The sequence below is a fragment of the Phalangium opilio genome, unplaced genomic scaffold (genome assembly GCF_054372755.1).
Source record: "Phalangium opilio isolate 3A_F unplaced genomic scaffold, DU_Popi_V2 ptg000002l_1, whole genome shotgun sequence".
NCBI classification, from domain to species: Eukaryota; Metazoa; Arthropoda; class Arachnida; order Opiliones; family Phalangiidae; genus Phalangium; species Phalangium opilio.
Window position 1 is genome coordinate 7,554,302 of NW_028324144.1, and position 15,162 is coordinate 7,569,463.

The following is a 15,162-nucleotide window of genomic DNA, read 5'->3' on the forward strand; positions in this document are numbered from 1 at the left end:
CCATTTCCCACACTGATCCACAGGTTTACAGGTTTATTGTTGCCGTATATATATAGATATACACCCTTTTGAAATAGAGCGGCTCCCAAAAGAGCACAGGGTAAAAAATAATAATATAGAAAGTAGCTAGTTAGTTGGGGGCATCTGAATGCAGGTTGGCTTTCCTCCACAGTTTATTTTCCTGTTCCCAATTCCCTAAGATCCACCGGATCATATTAGGGTCCCAGACGCCCAGTCAGCCTGCTCCATAGACATTAGAACACTATTAACAACCTAGACAAACTATTGCAAGGGGGGTCTCGCGACATTCTGTTACGAAAATTTCCATCCCACCCCTTCGCGTGTGTGATAGGGTTTTTGATACGTGGCGCCCCTATCGGCGAGCGAAGGAGCTATTCAATTTGAACAAAAAATAAATACGGTAATGTTTCATCTTGCAAATGTTTTAATTCTCTGTTAATAAACATCTCTTTATTCTACAAACACTTTTCCTTCCATTAATGAATACGGAAATTAATAAAAATTAATTAAATATAAAACGTCCCCGTCGGGATACACCATTTGCGCTAAAAATCGGGGAGGAAAGGGGGGGAAATATGCGCATGCGCCAAACCGTGTTTGTATCATTCTCCGTTTTCGGCGCGCATTTTTGCTAGTATTTTCTATGGAGAGCTAGGATGCGTTTAAGTACTTCATTTTAAACTTAGTTAAAATGGTTTGCTGTAGTTTTGTTGGTTGTAGGAGCAAATTCGGAACCCGAAATATTAAATTCCATCGCATCCCTATAAAGAGAACTCGTCTTTGGGCAAGAATAATTAATCGAAAAGATTGGAAACCGTTGCCAAGTTCGCGGGTGTGTAGTCGTCATTTTGTGTCTGGTTATCCAGGCTGGGAGCCAAGTGATCCGGATTGGATTCCATCACTCAATATACCTTCAAATAGGATAATATCTAATGCAAAACTTAATGAAGCTAAGCGTAGGGCGATCCGGTGTCTGGAAAGAAGTAAAAAAAGGGTAAGTTTCGAAAATTTCGTTAAAATGTTTAATCACCTAAGCCTTGGTCATGTTCAGAAATAATATAAGGGGTTTCATTTTTCTAGGAAGAAAACTATAACTGTTTTAGAGAGAAACTAGTACATCAACAGAATCTGAACCTCTCCCTGCAGTTTCACGATTATTGTAGCAAAGATATAAGCTTGGAAGAAACAATCCATGTAACTGATAACTCAATAGAATTTGTGAGACAGGACACGATAGAAGATATGGATTCTGGCATGAACATACAGGATGAAATAGTGTCGCCATTCTCCGTCACAAGTCTCGAAGAAACATTGGAGATCTCTAGTACAGCAACTTTACAGATGGACATTCACGATACAGAGGACATTCAAACAGATTCAGCTTCGGTGTCGCATCAACAAAGAGTTTATTATTCTAGAGGATCTCAGACCGATTACATTGATCTTGAAATTGAAAACAGAACTCTACGGGAAGAAAATAAGGAACTAATGCGGAAATTACAGAAGAAGGCTTGGGGAGTTGATAAAATTAGAGACAATGACGAAATGACGAAATTTTACACTGGGTTACCAAGTTTCAACATTTTCATGTGGCTTTTTACGTAAGTTGTTAAAATTAAGACGTTGAAAAGAGCTTATAAATCAATTTCCTTATTTTTCAAAGGTTTCTAAAGCCAAAAGCTGAAAGAATGACGTATTGGGGTGCGAAGGAAAAAACCAAAACTTCTAGTAAGAGGACTCGTAAACTTGCCCTGCAGGATGAGTTTCTCGCAGTTATGATGAGACTTAAAGTCGGACTATTTCACCAAGACATTGCTGATCGGTTTGAAATCTCCAGCACAACGTATTCTCGAATATTTTGTACATGGATAAAGCTAATGAAGTTGGAACTAAAAGAACTATTTCCCTTCCCTACAAGAGCTTTGGTCGACAAATATATGCCGCAATGTTTTTTAAAATATCCACAAACCCGAATTATAATAGATTGCACAGAAATATTCATAGAACGCCCAAAATCATTAGAAACTCAAAACATGACCTTCTCTAATTATAAAAGTCACAATACATTTAAATTTTTAGTTGGTATAACCCCTGGCGGTGTGGTATCATTCGTATCTGATGGTTGGGGTGGCCGAGTATCGGATAAAGTAATAACGAGAGATTCTGGTCTCATATTATTGTTGGATGAAGGTGATAATGTTATGGCAGACAAAGGATTTTTAATTGAAGATTTGCTTAAAGAAAAGAAATGTGGTTTAAATTTGCCACCATTCCTTAAAGATCGGCCACAATTTACAGAAAAAGAAATTATCGAAACCAGGAGAATAGCTGAACTCAGAATCCATGTAGAAAGGGCTATAGCTAGAACTAAAAAATTTCATATTTTTGATGGTAATATGCCAATTACTTTAGCTAAATTAAGCAGTGATATATTTGCTGTATGTTGTTATTTGACAAACATTTATGAACCTTTAGTTTAATTTTTTTTTAAATGACTTTTATTTCAGGAACTTTCATTTTAGTAATTTTTAGGACCTTGAGTTACATGTTTACAACCTATCAATCTAATTCATTTATCAGAAAAGGTGTTATGTATTTTGTAAAAAACCGTAATATTTTTGGTAAAAGCTCATTCTCCCAAAACGGTTGGTCAAATAAAATTCTTTCTTTGAAAATACCATCCTCTGATGACTCGTTATAAACAACAAAATCAGCCCATTTTAATTTCTTCACTGCCATTTCACCTTGGACCTGCGCGTAATAAGGAGATTTTCTACTTAATGTAATTTTTCCATTTTTCTTTTGAAGGCAGAATGAGGGAAAGGAATCCACTATACTAGAAATTTTCATTTTTGTTATATCTGTTCCCTTTATAGAGCAGGGACATTTTATCTCCAATATTCCCTTTGTATCTTCAGTTGCGTCTGTGATTATGCCATCACCACTTGCCCCAATGAATGCGTATTCTGACATGAGTGACAAACCACTCTTTTCCACAGTAACGTTGAATTTTTTTTCATAAGCTTCTCTCGCGATGGGTTCCAATTTTTGCCCGCGTACCATTGCAGGAGGTAATCTGGCATAACTAAATGAAAATAAAAACTAATTATTTTCATTTCCAGCTATTATTGTGAAATATTTACCTATCTAGTTTTGAAGGATTTAAAATTGTATCTACAAGAGAAGAGGGAAACGTTTTTTCTCGGCAACTCAATATTCGTCCAAATAGAGAACTGGTTATTCTTCCTCGTCTTAGTTCTTTCCAAAGATTGCTCGTTGATTGTTCTTTAGTTTTATTTTCAATGAACTCGACTATTTCTTGAGTAACCACTTGATGGCTAACAAAATCATTACGCAAATCTTCTTCCATATCACGGTATATCATAGCTTAAATAAAAGATGATTCATTTTGATTTGAGAACTTAAGTTTCAACGGTTCAATATTATCTTACCTGGCGTATAAATTAACTGTTGTAGATCGTGATGGATTTCTAATTCTTCGTCTAGTTGAACTGTAGTTTCTAATTCTAAGTTCATGTTTGAAGGAGTTTCTTCTATGGAGCTTTCTAAATCCCAAAAGTGCAATGCTCCTGTTTTCGGATGAATTTTCGAAAGGTCTAAAATAGCTTGTTTTAAACGCTCTGGATCACTAACTCTATCCTCTGGGTGCCTTGGGTCAAACTTAGAATAAATGATAGTATCTGTTTGTTGCTTTTTTTCCACATATAATCGGGGCCTGTTGAAACTTATTTCTGTTAATGGTTTGCAGACCATTTTCCTAGTTTTCGGAGCATTCCAAGCACAAGGTCGTGAAGTGCATGACACCTTAAATTCGTCGCCTTTCAACTTCGTATAATTTTCCACATATAAGAGCAAGGCTCCAACATGACTGCATGCCCCAGATTTTCTATAAAGGTTAATATTGTTATTAAGGTAAGAGGGTTAAGTACTTTTTAGTCAATTAACGTACCCGATTGTGCATTCACAAGCTCCTCCACAAATATTTCGATCCAAGCTGTCTAGTACCACAACAACTCGGTAGCTCTCGGCCTTCATAGATGGATAACATCTGGACTTTATATATAAGAATTGGCTATAAACCTTTTACAATAAAAAAGAAAGATATTAATAGCATGAATTAAATTACTGGGCCACACAATAAATTAATAAACTCACAAGACTAGTTTCTAGCCCTCCAACAATATCTTGGGCTTCAAGATGCGCGACTGCTTTCTCAAAACCTTTGAAATGCTTATTTGAGGTATTGTCTATCACAGACTTTCTTTGAATGAGATAATCGTAAACTTCTACGCTTGTAATCATTGGAATTGTAGATGGAGTAGGATCCTTATTCCAATTTGATATAGAGTCAGGTTGCGGAGCGTCTTGACCACAAATTTCTAGTCATTAAAAATAATAACATAATCAGAAACTATAAAACATGCCCATTTTTCAAAACTAGAACATTTAACAAACCTTGAAAATATGAATGCACCCCTGTGCCTAAGCAGAGTTCTGGTTTCTTCTTTTTTTCTGGCTTTGATATGGGTGTCGAAGCTTTTCTTTTACATAAGCATTCTGCATCATTGCACTTGGAACATAATTCTTGAAAATAATTGAAAGTACTATCCATTTTTTGCAAAATTGCTCCATCACTATCTGTATCTGGAACTTGTGCTGGAAGTTCTAAACTATATGACCGAGGCTTATCTACAACACCGTGTGCCAGAGGCTGAGCTCTGAGAGCGTTTTCACCATTTTCGCTTATTTTTTTCTTTAATTCGTTGATGTATTCCGCCTTTTTCCATTTGCTTTTGAATTTTATTCCCAAATTCGTGCATAAAACTCTTAACTTCTTTATGTTTAACTTCACCAAATCCTTTTCAACATCCATGACTTTTTAACGCAAACGTGGTTTAACGCTATGGCACATGGAGCAAGAAAGGGAGCGCATGATACAAATACACGACTGCGCATGCGCCAAAAATAAACGCAAGAGGAGTGATACACCATTTGCGCTAAAAATCGGGGAGGAAAGGGGGGGAAATATGCGCATGCGCCAAACCGTGTTTGTATCATTCTCCGTTTTCGGCGCGCATTTTTGCTAGTATTTTCTATGGAGAGCTAGGATGCGTTTAAGTACTTCATTTTAAACTTAGTTAAAATGGTTTGCTGTAGTTTTGTTGGTTGTAGGAGCAAATTCGGAACCCGAAATATTAAATTCCATCGCATCCCTATAAAGAGAACTCGTCTTTGGGCAAGAATAATTAATCGAAAAGATTGGAAACCGTTGCCAAGTTCGCGGGTGTGTAGTCGTCATTTTGTGTCTGGTTATCCAGGCTGGGAGCCAAGTGATCCGGATTGGATTCCATCACTCAATATACCTTCAAATAGGATAATATCTAATGCAAAACTTAATGAAGCTAAGCGTAGGGCGATCCGGTGTCTGGAAAGAAGTAAAAAAAGGGTAAGTTTCGAAAATTTCGTTAAAATGTTTAATCACCTAAGCCTTGGTCATGTTCAGAAATAATATAAGGGGTTTCATTTTTCTAGGAAGAAAACTATAACTGTTTTAGAGAGAAACTAGTACATCAACAGAATCTGAACCTCTCCCTGCAGTTTCACGATTATTGTAGCAAAGATATAAGCTTGGAAGAAACAATCCATGTAACTGATAACTCAATAGAATTTGTGAGACAGGACACGATAGAAGATATGGATTCTGGCATGAACATACAGGATGAAATAGTGTCGCCATTCTCCGTCACAAGTCTCGAAGAAACATTGGAGATCTCTAGTACAGCAACTTTACAGATGGACATTCACGATACAGAGGACATTCAAACAGATTCAGCTTCGGTGTCGCATCAACAAAGAGTTTATTATTCTAGAGGATCTCAGACCGATTACATTGATCTTGAAATTGAAAACAGAACTCTACGGGAAGAAAATAAGGAACTAATGCGGAAATTACAGAAGAAGGCTTGGGGAGTTGATAAAATTAGAGACAATGACGAAATGACGAAATTTTACACTGGGTTACCAAGTTTCAACATTTTCATGTGGCTTTTTACGTAAGTTGTTAAAATTAAGACGTTGAAAAGAGCTTATAAATCAATTTCCTTATTTTTCAAAGGTTTCTAAAGCCAAAAGCTGAAAGAATGACGTATTGGGGTGCGAAGGAAAAAACCAAAACTTCTAGTAAGAGGACTCGTAAACTTGCCCTGCAGGATGAGTTTCTCGCAGTTATGATGAGACTTAAAGTCGGACTATTTCACCAAGACATTGCTGATCGGTTTGAAATCTCCAGCACAACGTATTCTCGAATATTTTGTACATGGATAAAGCTAATGAAGTTGGAACTAAAAGAACTATTTCCCTTCCCTACAAGAGCTTTGGTCGACAAATATATGCCGCAATGTTTTTTAAAATATCCACAAACCCGAATTATAATAGATTGCACAGAAATATTCATAGAACGCCCAAAATCATTAGAAACTCAAAACATGACCTTCTCTAATTATAAAAGTCACAATACATTTAAATTTTTAGTTGGTATAACCCCTGGCGGTGTGGTATCATTCGTATCTGATGGTTGGGGTGGCCGAGTATCGGATAAAGTAATAACGAGAGATTCTGGTCTCATATTATTGTTGGATGAAGGTGATAATGTTATGGCAGACAAAGGATTTTTAATTGAAGATTTGCTTAAAGAAAAGAAATGTGGTTTAAATTTGCCACCATTCCTTAAAGATCGGCCACAATTTACAGAAAAAGAAATTATCGAAACCAGGAGAATAGCTGAACTCAGAATCCATGTAGAAAGGGCTATAGCTAGAACTAAAAAATTTCATATTTTTGATGGTAATATGCCAATTACTTTAGCTAAATTAAGCAGTGATATATTTGCTGTATGTTGTTATTTGACAAACATTTATGAACCTTTAGTTTAATTTTTTTTTAAATGACTTTTATTTCAGGAACTTTCATTTTAGTAATTTTTAGGACCTTGAGTTACATGTTTACAACCTATCAATCTAATTCATTTATCAGAAAAGGTGTTATGTATTTTGTAAAAAACCGTAATATTTTTGGTAAAAGCTCATTCTCCCAAAACGGTTGGTCAAATAAAATTCTTTCTTTGAAAATACCATCCTCTGATGACTCGTTATAAACAACAAAATCAGCCCATTTTAATTTCTTCACTGCCATTTCACCTTGGACCTGCGCGTAATAAGGAGATTTTCTACTTAATGTAATTTTTCCATTTTTCTTTTGAAGGCAGAATGAGGGAAAGGAATCCACTATACTAGAAATTTTCATTTTTGTTATATCTGTTCCCTTTATAGAGCAGGGACATTTTATCTCCAATATTCCCTTTGTATCTTCAGTTGCGTCTGTGATTATGCCATCACCACTTGCCCCAATGAATGCGTATTCTGACATGAGTGACAAACCACTCTTTTCCACAGTAACGTTGAATTTTTTTTCATAAGCTTCTCTCGCGATGGGTTCCAATTTTTGCCCGCGTACCATTGCAGGAGGTAATCTGGCATAACTAAATGAAAATAAAAACTAATTATTTTCATTTCCAGCTATTATTGTGAAATATTTACCTATCTAGTTTTGAAGGATTTAAAATTGTATCTACAAGAGAAGAGGGAAACGTTTTTTCTCGGCAACTCAATATTCGTCCAAATAGAGAACTGGTTATTCTTCCTCGTCTTAGTTCTTTCCAAAGATTGCTCGTTGATTGTTCTTTAGTTTTATTTTCAATGAACTCGACTATTTCTTGAGTAACCACTTGATGGCTAACAAAATCATTACGCAAATCTTCTTCCATATCACGGTATATCATAGCTTAAATAAAAGATGATTCATTTTGATTTGAGAACTTAAGTTTCAACGGTTCAATATTATCTTACCTGGCGTATAAATTAACTGTTGTAGATCGTGATGGATTTCTAATTCTTCGTCTAGTTGAACTGTAGTTTCTAATTCTAAGTTCATGTTTGAAGGAGTTTCTTCTATGGAGCTTTCTAAATCCCAAAAGTGCAATGCTCCTGTTTTCGGATGAATTTTCGAAAGGTCTAAAATAGCTTGTTTTAAACGCTCTGGATCACTAACTCTATCCTCTGGGTGCCTTGGGTCAAACTTAGAATAAATGATAGTATCTGTTTGTTGCTTTTTTTCCACATATAATCGGGGCCTGTTGAAACTTATTTCTGTTAATGGTTTGCAGACCATTTTCCTAGTTTTCGGAGCATTCCAAGCACAAGGTCGTGAAGTGCATGACACCTTAAATTCGTCGCCTTTCAACTTCGTATAATTTTCCACATATAAGAGCAAGGCTCCAACATGACTGCATGCCCCAGATTTTCTATAAAGGTTAATATTGTTATTAAGGTAAGAGGGTTAAGTACTTTTTAGTCAATTAACGTACCCGATTGTGCATTCACAAGCTCCTCCACAAATATTTCGATCCAAGCTGTCTAGTACCACAACAACTCGGTAGCTCTCGGCCTTCATAGATGGATAACATCTGGACTTTATATATAAGAATTGGCTATAAACCTTTTACAATAAAAAAGAAAGATATTAATAGCATGAATTAAATTACTGGGCCACACAATAAATTAATAAACTCACAAGACTAGTTTCTAGCCCTCCAACAATATCTTGGGCTTCAAGATGCGCGACTGCTTTCTCAAAACCTTTGAAATGCTTATTTGAGGTATTGTCTATCACAGACTTTCTTTGAATGAGATAATCGTAAACTTCTACGCTTGTAATCATTGGAATTGTAGATGGAGTAGGATCCTTATTCCAATTTGATATAGAGTCAGGTTGCGGAGCGTCTTGACCACAAATTTCTAGTCATTAAAAATAATAACATAATCAGAAACTATAAAACATGCCCATTTTTCAAAACTAGAACATTTAACAAACCTTGAAAATATGAATGCACCCCTGTGCCTAAGCAGAGTTCTGGTTTCTTCTTTTTTTCTGGCTTTGATATGGGTGTCGAAGCTTTTCTTTTACATAAGCATTCTGCATCATTGCACTTGGAACATAATTCTTGAAAATAATTGAAAGTACTATCCATTTTTTGCAAAATTGCTCCATCACTATCTGTATCTGGAACTTGTGCTGGAAGTTCTAAACTATATGACCGAGGCTTATCTACAACACCGTGTGCCAGAGGCTGAGCTCTGAGAGCGTTTTCACCATTTTCGCTTATTTTTTTCTTTAATTCGTTGATGTATTCCGCCTTTTTCCATTTGCTTTTGAATTTTATTCCCAAATTCGTGCATAAAACTCTTAACTTCTTTATGTTTAACTTCACCAAATCCTTTTCAACATCCATGACTTTTTAACGCAAACGTGGTTTAACGCTATGGCACATGGAGCAAGAAAGGGAGCGCATGATACAAATACACGACTGCGCATGCGCCAAAAATAAACGCAAGAGGAGTGATACACCATTTGCGCTAAAAATCGGGGAGGAAAGGGGGGGAAATATGCGCATGCGCCAAACCGTGTTTGTATCATTCTCCGTTTTCGGCGCGCATTTTTGCTAGTATTTTCTATGGAGAGCTAGGATGCGTTTAAGTACTTCATTTTAAACTTAGTTAAAATGGTTTGCTGTAGTTTTGTTGGTTGTAGGAGCAAATTCGGAACCCGAAATATTAAATTCCATCGCATCCCTATAAAGAGAACTCGTCTTTGGGCAAGAATAATTAATCGAAAAGATTGGAAACCGTTGCCAAGTTCGCGGGTGTGTAGTCGTCATTTTGTGTCTGGTTATCCAGGCTGGGAGCCAAGTGATCCGGATTGGATTCCATCACTCAATATACCTTCAAATAGGATAATATCTAATGCAAAACTTAATGAAGCTAAGCGTAGGGCGATCCGGTGTCTGGAAAGAAGTAAAAAAAGGGTAAGTTTCGAAAATTTCGTTAAAATGTTTAATCACCTAAGCCTTGGTCATGTTCAGAAATAATATAAGGGGTTTCATTTTTCTAGGAAGAAAACTATAACTGTTTTAGAGAGAAACTAGTACATCAACAGAATCTGAACCTCTCCCTGCAGTTTCACGATTATTGTAGCAAAGATATAAGCTTGGAAGAAACAATCCATGTAACTGATAACTCAATAGAATTTGTGAGACAGGACACGATAGAAGATATGGATTCTGGCATGAACATACAGGATGAAATAGTGTCGCCATTCTCCGTCACAAGTCTCGAAGAAACATTGGAGATCTCTAGTACAGCAACTTTACAGATGGACATTCACGATACAGAGGACATTCAAACAGATTCAGCTTCGGTGTCGCATCAACAAAGAGTTTATTATTCTAGAGGATCTCAGACCGATTACATTGATCTTGAAATTGAAAACAGAACTCTACGGGAAGAAAATAAGGAACTAATGCGGAAATTACAGAAGAAGGCTTGGGGAGTTGATAAAATTAGAGACAATGACGAAATGACGAAATTTTACACTGGGTTACCAAGTTTCAACATTTTCATGTGGCTTTTTACGTAAGTTGTTAAAATTAAGACGTTGAAAAGAGCTTATAAATCAATTTCCTTATTTTTCAAAGGTTTCTAAAGCCAAAAGCTGAAAGAATGACGTATTGGGGTGCGAAGGAAAAAACCAAAACTTCTAGTAAGAGGACTCGTAAACTTGCCCTGCAGGATGAGTTTCTCGCAGTTATGATGAGACTTAAAGTCGGACTATTTCACCAAGACATTGCTGATCGGTTTGAAATCTCCAGCACAACGTATTCTCGAATATTTTGTACATGGATAAAGCTAATGAAGTTGGAACTAAAAGAACTATTTCCCTTCCCTACAAGAGCTTTGGTCGACAAATATATGCCGCAATGTTTTTTAAAATATCCACAAACCCGAATTATAATAGATTGCACAGAAATATTCATAGAACGCCCAAAATCATTAGAAACTCAAAACATGACCTTCTCTAATTATAAAAGTCACAATACATTTAAATTTTTAGTTGGTATAACCCCTGGCGGTGTGGTATCATTCGTATCTGATGGTTGGGGTGGCCGAGTATCGGATAAAGTAATAACGAGAGATTCTGGTCTCATATTATTGTTGGATGAAGGTGATAATGTTATGGCAGACAAAGGATTTTTAATTGAAGATTTGCTTAAAGAAAAGAAATGTGGTTTAAATTTGCCACCATTCCTTAAAGATCGGCCACAATTTACAGAAAAAGAAATTATCGAAACCAGGAGAATAGCTGAACTCAGAATCCATGTAGAAAGGGCTATAGCTAGAACTAAAAAATTTCATATTTTTGATGGTAATATGCCAATTACTTTAGCTAAATTAAGCAGTGATATATTTGCTGTATGTTGTTATTTGACAAACATTTATGAACCTTTAGTTTAATTTTTTTTTAAATGACTTTTATTTCAGGAACTTTCATTTTAGTAATTTTTAGGACCTTGAGTTACATGTTTACAACCTATCAATCTAATTCATTTATCAGAAAAGGTGTTATGTATTTTGTAAAAAACCGTAATATTTTTGGTAAAAGCTCATTCTCCCAAAACGGTTGGTCAAATAAAATTCTTTCTTTGAAAATACCATCCTCTGATGACTCGTTATAAACAACAAAATCAGCCCATTTTAATTTCTTCACTGCCATTTCACCTTGGACCTGCGCGTAATAAGGAGATTTTCTACTTAATGTAATTTTTCCATTTTTCTTTTGAAGGCAGAATGAGGGAAAGGAATCCACTATACTAGAAATTTTCATTTTTGTTATATCTGTTCCCTTTATAGAGCAGGGACATTTTATCTCCAATATTCCCTTTGTATCTTCAGTTGCGTCTGTGATTATGCCATCACCACTTGCCCCAATGAATGCGTATTCTGACATGAGTGACAAACCACTCTTTTCCACAGTAACGTTGAATTTTTTTTCATAAGCTTCTCTCGCGATGGGTTCCAATTTTTGCCCGCGTACCATTGCAGGAGGTAATCTGGCATAACTAAATGAAAATAAAAACTAATTATTTTCATTTCCAGCTATTATTGTGAAATATTTACCTATCTAGTTTTGAAGGATTTAAAATTGTATCTACAAGAGAAGAGGGAAACGTTTTTTCTCGGCAACTCAATATTCGTCCAAATAGAGAACTGGTTATTCTTCCTCGTCTTAGTTCTTTCCAAAGATTGCTCGTTGATTGTTCTTTAGTTTTATTTTCAATGAACTCGACTATTTCTTGAGTAACCACTTGATGGCTAACAAAATCATTACGCAAATCTTCTTCCATATCACGGTATATCATAGCTTAAATAAAAGATGATTCATTTTGATTTGAGAACTTAAGTTTCAACGGTTCAATATTATCTTACCTGGCGTATAAATTAACTGTTGTAGATCGTGATGGATTTCTAATTCTTCGTCTAGTTGAACTGTAGTTTCTAATTCTAAGTTCATGTTTGAAGGAGTTTCTTCTATGGAGCTTTCTAAATCCCAAAAGTGCAATGCTCCTGTTTTCGGATGAATTTTCGAAAGGTCTAAAATAGCTTGTTTTAAACGCTCTGGATCACTAACTCTATCCTCTGGGTGCCTTGGGTCAAACTTAGAATAAATGATAGTATCTGTTTGTTGCTTTTTTTCCACATATAATCGGGGCCTGTTGAAACTTATTTCTGTTAATGGTTTGCAGACCATTTTCCTAGTTTTCGGAGCATTCCAAGCACAAGGTCGTGAAGTGCATGACACCTTAAATTCGTCGCCTTTCAACTTCGTATAATTTTCCACATATAAGAGCAAGGCTCCAACATGACTGCATGCCCCAGATTTTCTATAAAGGTTAATATTGTTATTAAGGTAAGAGGGTTAAGTACTTTTTAGTCAATTAACGTACCCGATTGTGCATTCACAAGCTCCTCCACAAATATTTCGATCCAAGCTGTCTAGTACCACAACAACTCGGTAGCTCTCGGCCTTCATAGATGGATAACATCTGGACTTTATATATAAGAATTGGCTATAAACCTTTTACAATAAAAAAGAAAGATATTAATAGCATGAATTAAATTACTGGGCCACACAATAAATTAATAAACTCACAAGACTAGTTTCTAGCCCTCCAACAATATCTTGGGCTTCAAGATGCGCGACTGCTTTCTCAAAACCTTTGAAATGCTTATTTGAGGTATTGTCTATCACAGACTTTCTTTGAATGAGATAATCGTAAACTTCTACGCTTGTAATCATTGGAATTGTAGATGGAGTAGGATCCTTATTCCAATTTGATATAGAGTCAGGTTGCGGAGCGTCTTGACCACAAATTTCTAGTCATTAAAAATAATAACATAATCAGAAACTATAAAACATGCCCATTTTTCAAAACTAGAACATTTAACAAACCTTGAAAATATGAATGCACCCCTGTGCCTAAGCAGAGTTCTGGTTTCTTCTTTTTTTCTGGCTTTGATATGGGTGTCGAAGCTTTTCTTTTACATAAGCATTCTGCATCATTGCACTTGGAACATAATTCTTGAAAATAATTGAAAGTACTATCCATTTTTTGCAAAATTGCTCCATCACTATCTGTATCTGGAACTTGTGCTGGAAGTTCTAAACTATATGACCGAGGCTTATCTACAACACCGTGTGCCAGAGGCTGAGCTCTGAGAGCGTTTTCACCATTTTCGCTTATTTTTTTCTTTAATTCGTTGATGTATTCCGCCTTTTTCCATTTGCTTTTGAATTTTATTCCCAAATTCGTGCATAAAACTCTTAACTTCTTTATGTTTAACTTCACCAAATCCTTTTCAACATCCATGACTTTTTAACGCAAACGTGGTTTAACGCTATGGCACATGGAGCAAGAAAGGGAGCGCATGATACAAATACACGACTGCGCATGCGCCAAAAATAAACGCAAGAGGAGTATTCGAACGCGCGTTGTCTCCCTCCCAAGTACTGACCGCGTTCGAAGCTGCTTAACCTCGAGAGTTAAGGGGTTAGTAATATTTTAGTTTACCTCGCCACATGTAGATGGCGCTACAAGCAACTCACCCTATCACACACGCGAAGGGGCGCTTCCATTGAACGGTTCGAACCTGAATGTAAATTATGAAGCTTTATGATAGAAAACTTAGAGCGTATAATGTCTGAAGCATAATCGGCTTTTGATAATATTGGAATGACCGGTAGTGGAACCACTGTTGGAACGTAAGACGAAAGAGATTCCTAAATAGAGAGGGGACAAGTGGGGCACCTCGTTTCAAAAGGGTGTATGAAAATACGGCATTATAAAACCTGTTAAAAAGTGTTTTAATTCGGCAGAAATAAAAAGTAGACCGTAAAATCCAAAAGGTTCCTGTGAATAACGATTCTAGGATCCTTGAATAGAACTCTAGAGTTTCGATATAATTTTGAGAGTTTCGACATGGATAAGGCAGGACGTTTTTATAAAATGTATGGGACATTTTAAAATTTTATTGGACAATGTCCAGTGTCCTGCGCTTATTTCCGGCCCTGGGATAAGGTAAAGGATGCGCGGGAGGAAATTTGTTTTCACGCTATAGGATGGGCAACTCCCTATCTCCAACGGCAGCTTATTCTCTATATACTCTTTTCCAGTTTCGGTTGTCAGCACGCGTAAACCTAGGTCTCAATGTAACGTAGCTTTTGCATGCTGACAGGAGACGAACGAAATGCTAATTTTGACGATTTAAAATTTTGTCTCTTTAACGAAATTAGATTCATTGTAAAGATAATTTTAATTAGATTATTTATGGTAAATTGTAAAAGATTTCACCGTGAGGGGGACAAGATACCTTATTTATCAAGAATATGGCGGCGTTTTCCGCGGGAAAAATATTATCACGTGATCGGCCGCCATTTACAGAGAAAGACAACTGCTTTTCCTCTTCCGAAAACCTGGAACCGACCGTTAAATCACTTTTCCCCTACAAATCCCCCATGTCAACTTTGAGGGTGAGAACGAAACCAGTGTGTGAACCTTGTTTCGGTTGTTCGACAAAACCGGAGCAGAACGAGAACGTATCACAATCGCAGAACGAGAAAGAATCACAGTTGCAGAACGACAACGAATCACAAAACGAGAACGAGTAAAAG

At 36.3% G+C, this 15,162-nt stretch overlaps 6 protein-coding genes across 9 annotated transcripts; 3 read left to right on the forward strand and 3 right to left on the reverse strand.

Annotated features, from left to right (window-relative positions):
- The first annotated feature begins 712 nt into the window (after positions 1 to 712).
- LOC149718563 (uncharacterized) lies at positions 713 to 2,701 on the forward strand. The gene is made up of 3 exons (XM_089849840.1): positions 713 to 1,015; positions 1,102 to 1,622; positions 1,685 to 2,701. Exons 1-3 carry the CDS (start codon positions 713 to 715, stop codon positions 2,499 to 2,501), a joined length of 1,641 nt encoding a protein of 546 aa, XP_089705966.1. The 3' UTR covers positions 2,502 to 2,701.
- LOC149718564 (uncharacterized) lies at positions 2,492 to 5,018 on the reverse strand. Of its 2 annotated transcripts, XM_089849665.1 has the most exons (7): positions 4,498 to 5,018; positions 4,198 to 4,421; positions 3,992 to 4,122; positions 3,474 to 3,928; positions 3,165 to 3,408; positions 2,859 to 3,106; positions 2,633 to 2,772 (listed from the first exon to the last, which is right to left on the reverse strand). In XM_089849665.1, the coding sequence occupies exons 1-7, from the start codon at positions 4,913 to 4,915 to the stop codon at positions 2,762 to 2,764; spliced, it is 1,731 nt and encodes a 576-aa protein (XP_089705791.1). In that variant the 5' UTR covers positions 4,916 to 5,018; the 3' UTR covers positions 2,633 to 2,761. The 2 variants fall into 2 exon arrangements, with proteins under 2 accessions (XP_089705734.1, XP_089705791.1); XM_089849608.1 differs by having other exon boundaries at positions 2,492 to 3,106.
- Positions 5,019 to 5,185: 167 nt separating this feature from the next.
- On the forward strand, positions 5,186 to 7,174 carry LOC149718565 (uncharacterized). The gene is made up of 3 exons (XM_089849737.1): positions 5,186 to 5,488; positions 5,575 to 6,095; positions 6,158 to 7,174. Exons 1-3 carry the CDS (start codon positions 5,186 to 5,188, stop codon positions 6,972 to 6,974), a joined length of 1,641 nt encoding a protein of 546 aa, XP_089705863.1. The 3' UTR covers positions 6,975 to 7,174.
- On the reverse strand, positions 6,965 to 9,491 carry LOC149718566 (uncharacterized). Of its 2 annotated transcripts, XM_089849559.1 has the most exons (7): positions 8,971 to 9,491; positions 8,671 to 8,894; positions 8,465 to 8,595; positions 7,947 to 8,401; positions 7,638 to 7,881; positions 7,332 to 7,579; positions 7,106 to 7,245 (listed from the first exon to the last, which is right to left on the reverse strand). In XM_089849559.1, the coding sequence occupies exons 1-7, from the start codon at positions 9,386 to 9,388 to the stop codon at positions 7,235 to 7,237; spliced, it is 1,731 nt and encodes a 576-aa protein (XP_089705685.1). In that variant the 5' UTR covers positions 9,389 to 9,491; the 3' UTR covers positions 7,106 to 7,234. The 2 variants fall into 2 exon arrangements, with proteins under 2 accessions (XP_089705684.1, XP_089705685.1); XM_089849558.1 differs by having other exon boundaries at positions 6,965 to 7,579.
- Positions 9,492 to 9,658: 167 nt separating this feature from the next.
- On the forward strand, positions 9,659 to 11,647 carry LOC149718567 (uncharacterized). Its single transcript, XM_089849941.1, has 3 exons — positions 9,659 to 9,961; positions 10,048 to 10,568; positions 10,631 to 11,647. Exons 1-3 carry the CDS (start codon positions 9,659 to 9,661, stop codon positions 11,445 to 11,447), a joined length of 1,641 nt encoding a protein of 546 aa, XP_089706067.1. The 3' UTR covers positions 11,448 to 11,647.
- LOC149718568 (uncharacterized) lies at positions 11,438 to 13,971 on the reverse strand. Of its 2 annotated transcripts, XM_089849562.1 has the most exons (7): positions 13,444 to 13,971; positions 13,144 to 13,367; positions 12,938 to 13,068; positions 12,420 to 12,874; positions 12,111 to 12,354; positions 11,805 to 12,052; positions 11,579 to 11,718 (listed from the first exon to the last, which is right to left on the reverse strand). In XM_089849562.1, exons 1-7 carry the CDS (start codon positions 13,859 to 13,861, stop codon positions 11,708 to 11,710), a joined length of 1,731 nt encoding a protein of 576 aa, XP_089705688.1. In that variant the 5' UTR covers positions 13,862 to 13,971; the 3' UTR covers positions 11,579 to 11,707. The 2 variants fall into 2 exon arrangements, with proteins under 2 accessions (XP_089705687.1, XP_089705688.1); XM_089849561.1 differs by having other exon boundaries at positions 11,438 to 12,052.
- Between the last annotated feature and the right edge of the window lie 1,191 nt (positions 13,972 to 15,162).

What these genes read in the sequence shown, in the direction of transcription:
- LOC149718566 (XM_089849558.1), bottom strand. Translation starts at nt 9,388, where the DNA reads ATGGATGTTGAAAAGGATTTGGTGAAGTTAAACATAAAGAAGTTAAGA. An exon ending in GAGGGCTAGAAACTAGTCTT is followed by an intron (nt 8,596 to 8,670) that starts GTGAGTTTATTA and finishes TTATTGTAAAAG; the next exon opens with GTTTATAGCCAATTCTTATA. An exon ending in AATCCTTCAAAACTAGATAG is followed by an intron (nt 7,580 to 7,637) that starts GTAAATATTTCA and finishes ATTTTCATTTAG; the next exon opens with TTATGCCAGATTACCTCCTG.
- LOC149718567 (XM_089849941.1), top strand. Translation starts at nt 9,659, where the DNA reads ATGGTTTGCTGTAGTTTTGTTGGTTGTAGGAGCAAATTCGGAACCCGA. An exon ending in TGGAAAGAAGTAAAAAAAGG is followed by an intron (nt 9,962 to 10,047) that starts GTAAGTTTCGAA and finishes TCATTTTTCTAG; the next exon opens with GAAGAAAACTATAACTGTTT. An exon ending in ATTTTCATGTGGCTTTTTAC is followed by an intron (nt 10,569 to 10,630) that starts GTAAGTTGTTAA and finishes TATTTTTCAAAG; the next exon opens with GTTTCTAAAGCCAAAAGCTG.
- LOC149718563 (XM_089849840.1), top strand. Translation starts at nt 713, where the DNA reads ATGGTTTGCTGTAGTTTTGTTGGTTGTAGGAGCAAATTCGGAACCCGA. An exon ending in TGGAAAGAAGTAAAAAAAGG is followed by an intron (nt 1,016 to 1,101) that starts GTAAGTTTCGAA and finishes TCATTTTTCTAG; the next exon opens with GAAGAAAACTATAACTGTTT. An exon ending in ATTTTCATGTGGCTTTTTAC is followed by an intron (nt 1,623 to 1,684) that starts GTAAGTTGTTAA and finishes TATTTTTCAAAG; the next exon opens with GTTTCTAAAGCCAAAAGCTG.
- LOC149718568 (XM_089849561.1), bottom strand. Translation starts at nt 13,861, where the DNA reads ATGGATGTTGAAAAGGATTTGGTGAAGTTAAACATAAAGAAGTTAAGA. An exon ending in GAGGGCTAGAAACTAGTCTT is followed by an intron (nt 13,069 to 13,143) that starts GTGAGTTTATTA and finishes TTATTGTAAAAG; the next exon opens with GTTTATAGCCAATTCTTATA. An exon ending in AATCCTTCAAAACTAGATAG is followed by an intron (nt 12,053 to 12,110) that starts GTAAATATTTCA and finishes ATTTTCATTTAG; the next exon opens with TTATGCCAGATTACCTCCTG.
- LOC149718564 (XM_089849608.1), bottom strand. Translation starts at nt 4,915, where the DNA reads ATGGATGTTGAAAAGGATTTGGTGAAGTTAAACATAAAGAAGTTAAGA. An exon ending in GAGGGCTAGAAACTAGTCTT is followed by an intron (nt 4,123 to 4,197) that starts GTGAGTTTATTA and finishes TTATTGTAAAAG; the next exon opens with GTTTATAGCCAATTCTTATA. An exon ending in ACAGTTAATTTATACGCCAG is followed by an intron (nt 3,409 to 3,473) that starts GTAAGATAATAT and finishes CTTTTATTTAAG; the next exon opens with CTATGATATACCGTGATATG.
- LOC149718565 (XM_089849737.1), top strand. Translation starts at nt 5,186, where the DNA reads ATGGTTTGCTGTAGTTTTGTTGGTTGTAGGAGCAAATTCGGAACCCGA. An exon ending in TGGAAAGAAGTAAAAAAAGG is followed by an intron (nt 5,489 to 5,574) that starts GTAAGTTTCGAA and finishes TCATTTTTCTAG; the next exon opens with GAAGAAAACTATAACTGTTT. An exon ending in ATTTTCATGTGGCTTTTTAC is followed by an intron (nt 6,096 to 6,157) that starts GTAAGTTGTTAA and finishes TATTTTTCAAAG; the next exon opens with GTTTCTAAAGCCAAAAGCTG.